General features: G+C 40.5%; 1 protein-coding gene across 10 annotated transcripts in view; it reads right to left on the minus strand.

Annotated features, from left to right (window-relative positions):
• The window catches only part of AFF2 (AF4/FMR2 family member 2), a 405287-nt gene that overhangs the window by 43849 nt on the left and 349035 nt on the right, over window positions 1–12403 (minus strand). For all 10 annotated transcript variants that reach the window (XM_043522588.1, XM_037909514.2, XM_043522586.1 and 7 more), the window contains 2 exons: window positions 1582–1744; window positions 36–1055 (listed from right to left, as the gene is read on the minus strand). In XM_043522588.1, coding sequence (XP_043378523.1) covers window positions 36–1055; window positions 1582–1744 — 1183 coding nt within the window. The remainder of the gene's footprint in view (window positions 1–35; window positions 1056–1581; window positions 1745–12403) is intronic.

Genomic DNA, 12403 nt, shown 5'->3' on the forward strand with positions numbered 1-12403 from the left:
GGAGCGGTTTCCCTTGGACTATAAAAATGACTTACCTTGTGCTTCCTTTTGGATTTTGTGGAGGGCTTTTCAGCGGCTGTGGTGGGGGACTCTCGAGATTGTCGCCTGTGTTTCACATTTGCCTCTCGTGGTTCGGTTTTCACAGCCGCGGTCTCACAAGGCTCTTGTCCAGGTATTCTAGAGAGTAAACTAAGGTCTATTTTCACCCAAAGGGATTTGAGTTCTTCATATTCCCTCAGCGGGGACAGAAGTTCATTTTGCACAATTGGGATCGGTGAAAAGAGTTGTTCCTCTAAATCATTGCTGGTCTGGTCTATTGATGTGTTGCTGCTGTTGCTAGTTAAACTACTTACACTGAGGATGTTACTACTGGAGTCCTTTACTTTGATGCCATTGGCAGGCCCACTGAAAGCTGGTAATGTTTTAGCCTGCAGGCTCTCTTCCTGGTCTGTGTTTGAATCAGAAGTAGATGAATCGGTTTCAATAAATTCACGGGATTTAGGGACAGTTTTGCTCGGGCCTCTGTACTTTTTCTTCTCAGAAGCAAGTCCCGTGCTAGTCCTTGGTTCTTTTCGTGGAGCTGTCTTTCCAACGGCTGCTTTTGTGCGAACCTTTGGTTGCTCTGGTGGTTCCTGTGTATCTTTTTCTTTGGGAGTGTTGCTGGTATTATTTGGTTTGGGCCAGTTATACTCTTCTACACTGGAAGTCCTTTCTACCTTTTTGGGTTGTTTTTTCCCAGGAGTCCTTTGTGAAGTTGGCTCATTATGAGCTGGTGACTTCTGCTTGGAGCTTTTTGCATCTGGAGTTTTCTGGGCAACTCGTGGTTTGGCTTTCTCCCGGATGGGACTAAGGACGGCCCTGTCTTTGGAATCGGTCTGGGGCAGACTGTTATTAAGCTTCCCTTTATTTTGTCCTTCAGTCTGTTGACTGCTCTGAGACTGAGAACTGTTCTCGCTATGAGTCTCATTTTGGTTGTTGATAATGGTCTTGTTATGGGGATTCACTTTATTTAGCCATTTATCCAGCTGCCACTTGTTTGTTGAGGGAGGTTCAGGCTGCAGATCGAAGAATGATAGGAAACAAATCTTAGAGAAGCAATGCATTTTAGTTTAAACCACAATTACATTTTTAACACAGCCTTTTTATTTCAGTCAATCAGTGATTATTGCTACTTTTACTATAGAATGTATGGTTAATTAGGCTTCCTTAGCTAGTTTACAATGTGGCCCTGGAGAAATTTAATACAATGAAAAAGTTAAGCAGGTCCCTGAAGATATAATTTTTGTCATGTTGCCTTTCCTTCGTCCCAGACAAATACTGTGTCAATAAAATCTTCTCTGGTACTGGGCAAAAATCTAAATATTTCTCTGAAGTAACTGAAATGTGGGCCAGAAGGTTTCCCCCAAAGCTAAAAAGAGTGTGTGGATCATGTGTTTGACAGCATAAAGGGAGAAGAAAGCAAATAACAATAAACAGAATAGAACTTTTATGTTTTCTGAAGGATAAAAGGATTTCGCTTTCAGTGACAAGGCTTTTTCCTGAGAGTGTGCTGGGAGAAGGGGCTTGAATTCATAGCTTTACCTCCGGAGTTGCACTGCGCGACTCTTCGTTACACTCACTGTCACTGGAGCTGCTTTCGCTGTCGGAATCGGACTCGGAGCTGCTCTCGGACTCACTGGAGCTCCCGGAGCCTCCGCTGGAATGTGCTAAAACTGCACCATGTGCTGTCTGCAGAGGAAGGCCACTGCGGGGAAAGACAGACATTCAGCTGAATATGCTCCTTGCCCAATTTTTATGTTAAAAGTCTAACCTAGGAAAATTGATGGTGATGACCCTGGTTATGTAGTCCGTACTCTGCCACAATTCCCATTCGCTTCATTTTGACTCCACAAAGTCTCAAATGGGAATTTTGCTCTGTAAGGACTGAAAGATCCCGCCACCATTTGTAAATACTTTGGGTTTATGCTTCACGGGACACATTTATGATGCTGTTAATAATAAATAATAAATCATAATAAATAATAATAATAATAGCAATCCAATGAGAAACAGCTTAGTGCCACAAGTTTGAGCTTATTAGGGTTGCAAAAACTAACACTCGTACTTAAATAATTTACATATGGAAAAAATTTTTTGTCAGTACATTTATAATTGATGTCCAAATGAGAGACATTAGGCAACTAATATTGGACATAACGCTTCATTTTAAATGAATGCTTTTTAGTGTTTTACACTGTAGGATACAAAAGCTACAGATTTATGACAACTCTCCAGAGGTTCCACGGATTCTTTATTTGTAGTTGGTTTTTCCACTCATGTTTGTGATAGTGCACGAAGAACATGGAGCTGAACATTCCTAGAGCACTTACTTTTCAGCACTGTCCCCCTCCCCTTCCAATTTATGAAAAGACCCTCTGCTGTCATCTTTTTCAGCATTTATTTTAACACCAATGGGTGTAAAGGAACCCCGTTTTTAGTATTATGGAAGTTTGCCAATCAGAGTCTTTAAAAACTCATTTTTAATTTTCAGATTTTTGTCAGAGAGATAACCATAAGATTTTATGTCTGTTCAACTGATCTATACTGCAACTGATTGATTTTAAATTTGTGAAGCTGACAAAGCAAAGTGTTTGAAAACGGACACAATTTGCTAGTACTCCTTTATGGATATCCAATACTTCACCTTAATATATCAGATGATGTGTGCGTCCCATAGAGAAACATCTTTGCAAGCCTAGGGGTTTTCTGTGAGCGATAATCCCTACTTTACCCTCTCGTAACTTTCTATTCTCCTTTTTTCCAAGGACTCCAGCCATGTATGGAAGTGCTCTCCCTGACCCCAATCAAACCAGTTCAACATAGCTGAGTGCATGAGGAACCCTCACAAGAAAGATGCAGTAACCAGCGAACTTGGACTCGTGAGGGCCATAAAAATTCTGTGGAATTGATTCCATTCCACTATAGTTGGTGGAAATGTTGCCCCTGACTTCAATGGCAGCCAATCTACCCCTTAATTCTTCCCTCTTTCTAACCTACTTTCTCTTTACACCCATGTACTTAGCTGTTTGTATACCCCATACCTCACCCCATGGCTGGGAAGGTAATTATCTCTCTAAGCACTGCAATGCCCCTCCCCCTCTCACCACTAGTGGGAGTGGAAAAGTCTTCTCACAACATGCCCTCCCATCCTTAAAGAGATTCCTCTTCTAATCTAAATGTTAATGATTACATCTCAAGTGAACTATGCAGATGAAAAGGGCCCTGCTTGGACAGGAACGAAAAAAAAACCCAAATGAAGTTGTAACTTGCAAGTTTCAAGTATGCTAGCAACGTGGCTAATATCAAGATACTGGTAATAAACTAACATGTATGTGCATCATTGCCCTCTGTTGGATGGAATCAGAACTGTCCAGATTTGCATTATAGTTCCTCTTTTAATAGCTAGTGCAGATTCTCCTTTGGCTCTAGAGATAGAGATTGATGCTTTTTGGAACTGAAGGGTCTGATCATCTATCCCTGGCATAGCTGTTAAAGCTTGAGTAGCCACAGTTTCCAGTATAGCAGCAACCATCAAATTCCTAAGTGATCGTGAACTTATCACAATATTAATGAATTGTTTCTTACTTGTCACTGACCCACTGACTCACTTTGGCCCTTATTTGGGAAAACATCTCTAGTCAGGAAAGGTGCTTAGTCCTATTGAAGTCAATGTGACTTCAGCCCATGCTTATAGTTAAGAACATGCTAAAGTGCTTTGCTGAATTGAGGCCTAAGAATGGAGGTTACAAAAATGCAGGATGAAAGTCTGATCAGGTACCTGTCCTGCCATTTTAATAGTTTTGTTATATTTACAAATGTGTCTCATGTCCACTGACAAAACATCTGAGTGCTTTGTGGTTCATTATGAAACCAACTATCTGCTTGGGTAGTGACAGACCACTAACTTAGTTGCTCATTAAATGCACAAAAGTATTTTTAAAAACCCAAACAAAAAACCCAAACAAAAACCAAGCCAAACCAAACCAAACCCAGGGAAACTTCACTCCAATAAATTAATAGTAGAACCGGTCAAAAAAATATCAAATGAACATTTTTGCCCACAAGAAAAAGAAATGGATTAGCCAACATCAAAATTTTAGGAATACGGTGATTTTGACCATTTTGTTTTTTATTTTTTGGGGGCATTACTGAATTTGCAAATGAAATTAGACATTTTGTGCTTCATTTCAATTTTTGTAAACCAAAAAATTCCAGTTTTCCTTTTCAGTTTTGGGATTTTGTTTGGGGGAGGGGGGTCATTCCGTCTGGAGACAAAAATTCATTTTTCACATTTTTCCCCTGCTTTCTAACTAGTAAAAGACAGAAAACAGTAACAAAGTGTTGGAATATGAGGAAAAACCTTCTTTCCAACTAGAAAAGGGGGGAAACAGTAAAAATGGGTGACAGCTAGGTTTTTCCCACCTCTTCACACTTTCTACCTTTTCCCCTGCTTTCCAGTGGAAAAGAGGTCAGAAAAAGCGAGAGAAAAGGGGACAAATCCATGAAAATCCCCAAATCGATTTGGAAAACCAAAATTTTTTAGTCTTCAAAAATGAGAATAAACCACAAAATGTTGACACGTCAATGTGATGATAAATACTTTCACCTGAAAATGTCAAAATGTTTTGGATTGACATTTCTGAATTGAAAATTTTTGGACCTTTTTGTTTTGTGAAAAGTTTCAGTATTTCAGCTTGTCATGCCCATTCAGGATGGAAACAAATGTTGAAACCTCACAATTTCCTGACCTGCTGATATGATTAGCCAGCTATATCTATGAGGAAATATGCAAGCTTTATGTGGTGCTCTTAGAATTCGCAAATGTGGGTTCTGGCTGAATGACAGAGCAAATAAATTAAATAATAATAATACCTTGCTTTTATCTAGCATTTTTCCTCAGCAGAGATCAAAGTGCATTACCAAGGAGATAAGCACCATTATCCCCATTTTACAGATGGGGAAACTGAGGCATAGGACGGTGACGTGACTTGGCCAAGGTCAATCAGCAGGCCAGTGGCCAAACCAGGAATATAATCCATGTCTCCTGAGTCTCAGGTCTGGGCTCTACACCTTAGAAATGCTCTGCTGAGGGCAGTGGAAAGTTCACTCTACATTATATCTGATATAATGGATAAAAACTCCTACAATGGATCAAAGTGGGAGAGGCTGATCTCTCAGTAGCCAGATCCCAGATCATTCAGGCCTTTAAACATAACCTATACTGTGAAGTGTATGTGGAAGTGAATAGGTACTGTAGCCAGTACATGCGCATCTAAAAAGTTTAGGTGAGGTCTGTAACTGTGACAGAGAGCTCAAAGAGCAAGAACAAAACCATGGAAATAGATGTCAGACCCAACCTGGCCTTATTTTCTTTCTTGTTGCACACCATTCCCAGAGAAGTTCTCATGGACGAAACATTACTGAATAACATAGTTGGGCAAGCTAGCAGGAGGAACCAGACAGACTCAAAATAATGTTTTTTTTACAAAACACAATGAGGTCATATTTGTCTTTCATCTAGGCTAATAAAATTATGCCTTGCCTACATCAGGCAGTTTGATGCTGCAGACATCATTACCAAACTAGAGGTTTTAAAGGAAATGTATTCACTTTTTCATCATGCGTTTAAGAGTAACCCTGTTTGTATGCATGGCCACACAATCAGATAAGACCTGAAATGCCTTTCCTAACATCTCACAAAGCTAAAGATAAAGAACATCTTGCATATAGCTCCATGCACAATCAACTTCTAATAATGCTGTTCAGCAGAATAGAAGAATGTATACAGACCTTTCACACACAAGCAAATGGGGAAAAAACACCCCTTATTTCCAAGGGGAAGACGAGTTTAATGGAGAGATTATAGTTTCTTTAAAAAAAAATCAAAATCAAAATCTGCCTTTCAGCGAAAAAATATTGGTTGGTTTGAACTCTCCCCTGAGGCCACTTTTGGCTTTAAGCCTAGAAAGTGGTTTTCTATAAAGATTACAGGGCTGATCCTGAAAACATTTACTCAAGGGAGGAGCGCTTACTTGAGTGGGACTGACTCATGTGAGCATGGACTGAACAAATTGAGGTTTGCATCTGTAAGAGAAATGCAAAGCAAGCGTTGCTGTGTTGCTAGGTTCCAGCCCAGGAATGCCAGCCTGGATGAGGTTTGAAACTGATTTAAAGCATTTTATCAACAGGAAACAAGCCCTCAGAGTGACTAGAGGGGGCAGAAAGCTTTGGTATTTGGGCCGCTGGGCTGTTATTTTCGAGTAGGAGCTGAGTGTTCCCTCTGTCTCTGAATATTTACAAACTACGTTTCTGTCTCTTTGGAACCAAACATAAGAAATGATGCTGCTGCACAAAAGAACGAAACACGGTCTGGGCAAAGAGCGTGCAAATGAAAAACAGTCCATTACTCTTGTTTGTGATTGCAGGCCCCAGGGACCTGCTGTGCAGACACAGAGTGAGAGACCGTCCTTGCCCCAAAGAGCTTGCAATGTGACCAGACAAAGCAAATACTGGAAGTGTCATACATCTCTGGTCTTGGAACCGAACCCTGCTCTCCGGAGGCCCAGCTGAGTGCCTCTCAAGTTAGGAGAACAAGGTGCTTGGTCCTATTTTTCAGTTTATTCTTCCTTTCCCACATGCCCCTTTCCCAGTACTCTGCACTCTAGCTCCACCCTGCAGGGAAGCAGATTGTGAACTACGTGGAGCGTGAGCAGTGACTGTCGCAGTGGGTTTACTGTGAAGAAACAGACACAGTACTGAGAGAGGCTCTTTATGACAGCAGAGGCAGCACTATAGGTATATGGTCCTCGCCATTGCTACTCACACATTGCAGACCCGATTCCCTACTTATTCATTCACTCCAGGGTACATGAGAGTAATGCCATTGGAGTTACACCCACAGTGTAGCTGACAGCAGGAGCAACCCCTCTGACTCCATTCTCTGGCACAGACCATTATGGACACATCTGTGGTTGCCTGCCAGAGCAGCTGGCAAGCATGGGGTGTACAAAGGTGGTCAATGGATGAAGTACACAGAAAGGAATCAGGTAGGAGGGAAGCTGCTCTTTGTTGTTGGCCTCCAGCAGCTTTCATCCATTCCCCCCCATGACCTAGTTTTCTCTTTGTTGGTGCATGTGGGGAAACTCCCTTCCACAAATTCACCACAAATTTGTACAGTGTATGACACCTCATGTGTAACTTGACACTCAGCGTTGTCGTGGTGGGCACAAAGTACCCGATAGAAATGGCCCTATGGAGCAGACCAGGCACCAGCATCTAGAAGTGGATTACTGGACCAGTTGATCTCAAGGGTCTAAGGCAGAGAGTTGCTGAACTGTCTTGAATGGGAGTTGCAGCTGTGCAGCTCTCTTAAGACCAGGCCTTAAAATCCACTGCTGAGGTTTCAATCTTGGTGCTACGGCAAAGTTATCCAAAACACCAACGGAATTTCTCTGCAATTTGCTGCCATGGGTGATCTGCTTAAATTTTTAAATTCCCACTGCCATTTCATCTGTTCTCAAAAGTCACTGATTCGTTTTCCAAACACCTATTGAAGCAGCTGTGGAGTTATCATGTGCCCGGCTTACTATTCTGCATGGAAAATGAAGGACTAATGTGCAATTTAAGCATTCTTTTTTCACCAAGACTGTTATATTATTTTCAACACATCATTTACTCTAATATTTTAATCAATAGCTTTCAAGACTAAACCTGGTAGTTACAACAAGATAATGTCTGATTCTAAAAATCATTAACCTCTAATACGTGAAATAATCAACTCCATCGTGTGTAAATATATATATATTTTTAAAAAGCCATTGTGTAATTTCACACTACTGCAGTGAAACTCCTCAAAGGACAAAAATGAGTAACAATGTCTAAGACATCTGTCTACATTTTTCACTTATCACAGTTAGCTGCATTAATTGCTGTGAAGAGAATTTAGCTAATTGATTATAGTTCAACAATGAGCTTATTCACCAAAAGTCTTTTTTTTTTAAGGAATCCCAGAGGAGTGATAAACTAACCACTCGTTCAGTCATACCCTGTGAAATCAAAATGTAAATATCTGAGAAAACAGATTGCTGCTGGAAGTGGGAAAATGTATATGGGACTTGACTAGGGAATCAATGGTACATCAATGCCAGCAATGCATTGTCACAAGGACCATTGGTCTCTGAAGAGACCTAATTGTTGGCAAAGTTGAACCAGGGACATGCTGGCTGCCGCTTCCTCAGCTCCCATTGGCCGGGAACAGTGAGCCGTGGCCACCGGGAGCTCCGGGCAGCCGTGCAAATGTAAACAAACTGTCTGGCGGCCTGCCAGCGGATTACCCTGATGTGCCGTGTGTGGCCCATGGGCCACAGATTGCCTACCACTGATTTAGACCATAAGCTCTTAGGGGCAAGAACAACCTCTTGCTATGTTTATGGGTCCCAAACCTGGTTGAGGCCTTTGGGCACTATCATAGTAAATACAGTAATAATGGGCCAGATTACGTTCCCCTTACTCATACTGAGGACTGCCATAACTCTTTAAGCACTTCCCATTTAATCTAGTTTATTCTGAGAGTGATTGAGGAGTAAACCACTAATCAGGGTAAGAGCTTCAGAATCTTCACCCGAAAAGTCTATCTGTACAGAATAATCGCACAAATCTTAGATGAGTCCTTATTAATAAATTTGTTAGTCTCTAAGGTGCCACAAGGACTCCTCATTGTTTTTGCTGATACAGACTAACACGGCTACCACTCTGAAACAAATCTCAGAGACTTTAACAGATGTTGCTTGTGTGGCTGAATTCTGTGCAAATGTTTAAGAAAAAGTTTCCTTGGATATTCCAGTAGATAATACAGAGACACCTTGCTGATTAATATTTAGTGTCTGAATTTAATACCATAACTGTTCAATAATGAAGTTTTATTTCATTTCTGTTCCTGCACCATTATCAGAAAGTAATACGCTTTTCTAATTTGAAAGGGAGCTGTCATGGTTTTTATAATGAACTGCTCATGTCTATATCTCCAAACTTATATACGGCAGCCATGAGATTTTTTTTTTTTAAAGGAAGGATCACCCTGAGTGATTTGTTCTCTGCCTTCTCATTGGTTAGTATTAAATTATTTATTGCCTAGGTGGCTGGACTCAGATCTAAACTTTCAAAGATCAGGCTGACACAGGAATTGAAACCTGTTTCAAGCCCCTTTTAAAATATTAATCAGTACCTAGCCCCAGTGAAATGAAATAAGGTGTGGAAATTGTTGCTTTAGCTAACACTAGTGCATAAGAAGACATTACTTATGATGGCTCTGTCAAGCCAAAAAACATGAAGAAGGAAGGCATCTATAACATGCTATTCAGGATGTGGCAGCTGATATGCCTGGATCAATCCTGAACACTGTAATGCAAATATGAGTTCTGATTTATTCTGAGGAGGAAGGTAATTTATAATATGTGGAGTGTATTCTCATTTTATTGTGTTCGAAAGCAACTGGTTTAATCAAAGACTGTTTATAACAAGGCTGGTAGAGTTACCAAAACAGATTTTTTTTATTCCTATACATACAGCCCTTTTGTACTTTCAGCTTTTAAGACCATAAAAAAGGATAGTAAAGATGAAAGAAGTAAAAAGAATGACAGAACTAACTCCGGTGAGCCACAATCTATGTCAGAGCAGAACTAAAGTGATTGACAGCTTGCATTAGTAATGAATAGAGCAGGGAAAAGCTGCCAAGAATCCATAACAAGGTTAAGCCTTCCAATAAAGAATTACATTAGCCACAAATCCTAGGTGGAACTGTGGATATATATTTGCAATGTGACTTTAACCACACTACCGCTACTACTGCCAACTCTTAACCAGACCTTCTTGCTAGTTTTAGTTTTGTTCTATGATGAGTTCTGGTACTTAATCATATCTATATTAAAAGTACGGATACAACACAACAAATTACCTGGGAAAATACAAACAAACAGCAGAAGAAAGTGAATTTTAATGTCACAGTCCTAATGGCATTCATAAAAGAGTTTTGAACTATTGGAATCAGAACAGCTTCCCCTCTCCTTCCAGGGTGTTCTTACACATACTTGACATATGTAAGGGAATTCTGCAGAATACTGTCACACCATGACACTCCAAAGGCACCTGATTGATGCAAATGGGACCATTTTATTATATAAATATTAACATATAAATTTCCACCACATCAAACCAGATGTATATATTGATACATAGGATCTGATTTCTCTTCCTCAGTGTTTGCTGTGGATCGTCTGTGTAAATCAACAGGTGTATATTCTAACTGATACCCTATAATTCATCATTTAAAGTGAATGTACAGTGTCAGCAGGGGTTTAATGCGGCACTTATTATACCAAAGAATCCAAGCATGTTTGTGAGAAAATACCTTCATTTCCCCTTTTGGGGTGGACACATAATGGCAAAGTTTAATTCTACTTCCATCGCATATGGCCTGAACTTGGGTGCATAACACTGAAAATCAGCTAAATTGTCCACGCATGCATGCATAGGAGCAGCTTCAGATTTCCCATGATGCATTTTAATACAGTTAAATATATTTGGGAATGGAACTGAGTTTCTAGGACCCAATGTTAACAGAACTGGGAGCCAAGTGTATATTCTGCCTTAGTGCCAAGGAAATACTATTGGAATAATTCTGTATTTGTTGACTGCATTGTGGATTATGATTTTCAATCACTTTAAGAAGGCAAAAATCCAAAATACACAGTGACAATTATGTAGACAATATGTAGGGCTGGTCAACATTTCTGACTGAACAATTTTCCCATTGGAAAATATGTTTTCAACAAAATTTTCCTTAGAAACAGCAATTTTGATTAAACAAATGCCAAAACTCTGTTTGAATCAACATTTTGAAATAAACCAAAACCTTTCATTTTGACTTGACTTGAAATGCGGTTTCTTTTCAGTTTTCCATTTCTAGTTTTTGAATTTTTAGGGGTTTTTCCCCTCTGAATTCTCTTTCTTTTTTGTTTTCCCAAAGGTGGGAAAAGGTTTAAAAAAGTGTGCAAAATGGGAGGGAAATACTTTTCACACCTACAGGCAGAGAGTGTGAGAAAGTTGGATGTTTTGGCAATGAAATGTATACTATGGAACACTTCCAATATTTAAACCATTTTTAAAATCAGAAATTGTCTAAAGCTAGAGAGGGAGGTGCACTGCCTTACACCACGTATGGTCACTCACACTACATAAATCCTCTGTCCTTTGCAGTGGCCTCTTTGTACTGTTCTGGTGGCACATAACTTCAGAAGCCTACTGCAGATTTACTCACCACGGGGGAATCTCTGGGTGGCATACAGCCAGTGTAGCCATTCCTATGCCATAGGGGCTCTGTCAGCCCCTTGCAGGCTGTTGCAGCTGTCACTGTTTAGAAAAGCCCTGAGACTTCTATAAGTTGTGCAGTGACCAAAATGGACCCTTGCTATTCTCAGGATGGGGAAGGGGGAAGGTGTCATAAACCTGGCCACAACGAAGGATTGAGCCCTTAGCAAAGTAGGTGTAAAACACTACCAAAATCAGAATCTGCCACACACTTGTAACAGTGGTAGGGTTCCCAACCCATGATGCACAGATGTAAATGACTATGCCAGGTGCTAAGCAGGGGAGGATCAGAGGCTGAATGCAACTGTACAGTGTTGCTAGCAGTTGTATATCTAAGTGATTAAGGCATAAATAGCTCCACACCTCCCTCAGCATGACATTATTATTATGCTGCCCTTGTGGGGAAAGGTGGTCTTGTGGTTTTGCGTTGGCTGGGGACTTAAAATCTTGGGTTCAGTTCCTGGTTCTCCTACAGGCTTCCTGTGTGACCTTGGGCAAATATTTCTGCTCTTTTGTTCTTCAGTACCTCATTTGTGAAATGGGGAGAACAGGTCTCTCTTTGTTCATAGGGGACTCATGTGGTGATAATAAATACATTTATGACTGTCAAGCACCTAAATATTATTGATAACAGGGGCCACAGAAGTACAAAGAAATGAATGAAAACACATCAGGCCTTAACTTCACAGGTACTGCTGTTAATTATACATAAGAAATCACCAATAGCAATAATGAGCAATCATTCTGTGTGTGTGCTGGGGGGTGGGGGGGGGTGGGGAGAAAACCTGGATTTGTGCTGGAAATGGCCCACCTTGATTATCATACACATTGTAAGGCGAGTGATCACTTTAGATAAGCTATTACCAACAGGAGAGTGGTTTTTTGTGTGTGTGTGGGGGGGGGGGGTGTTGGGGGGGGAACCTGGATTTGTGCTGGAAATGGCCCACCTTGATTATCATACACATTGTAAGGAGAGTGATCACTTTAGATAAGCTATTAC

The sequence above is a fragment of the Chelonia mydas genome, chromosome 9 (assembly GCF_015237465.2).
Source record: "Chelonia mydas isolate rCheMyd1 chromosome 9, rCheMyd1.pri.v2, whole genome shotgun sequence".
NCBI classification, from domain to species: Eukaryota; Metazoa; Chordata; order Testudines; family Cheloniidae; genus Chelonia; species Chelonia mydas.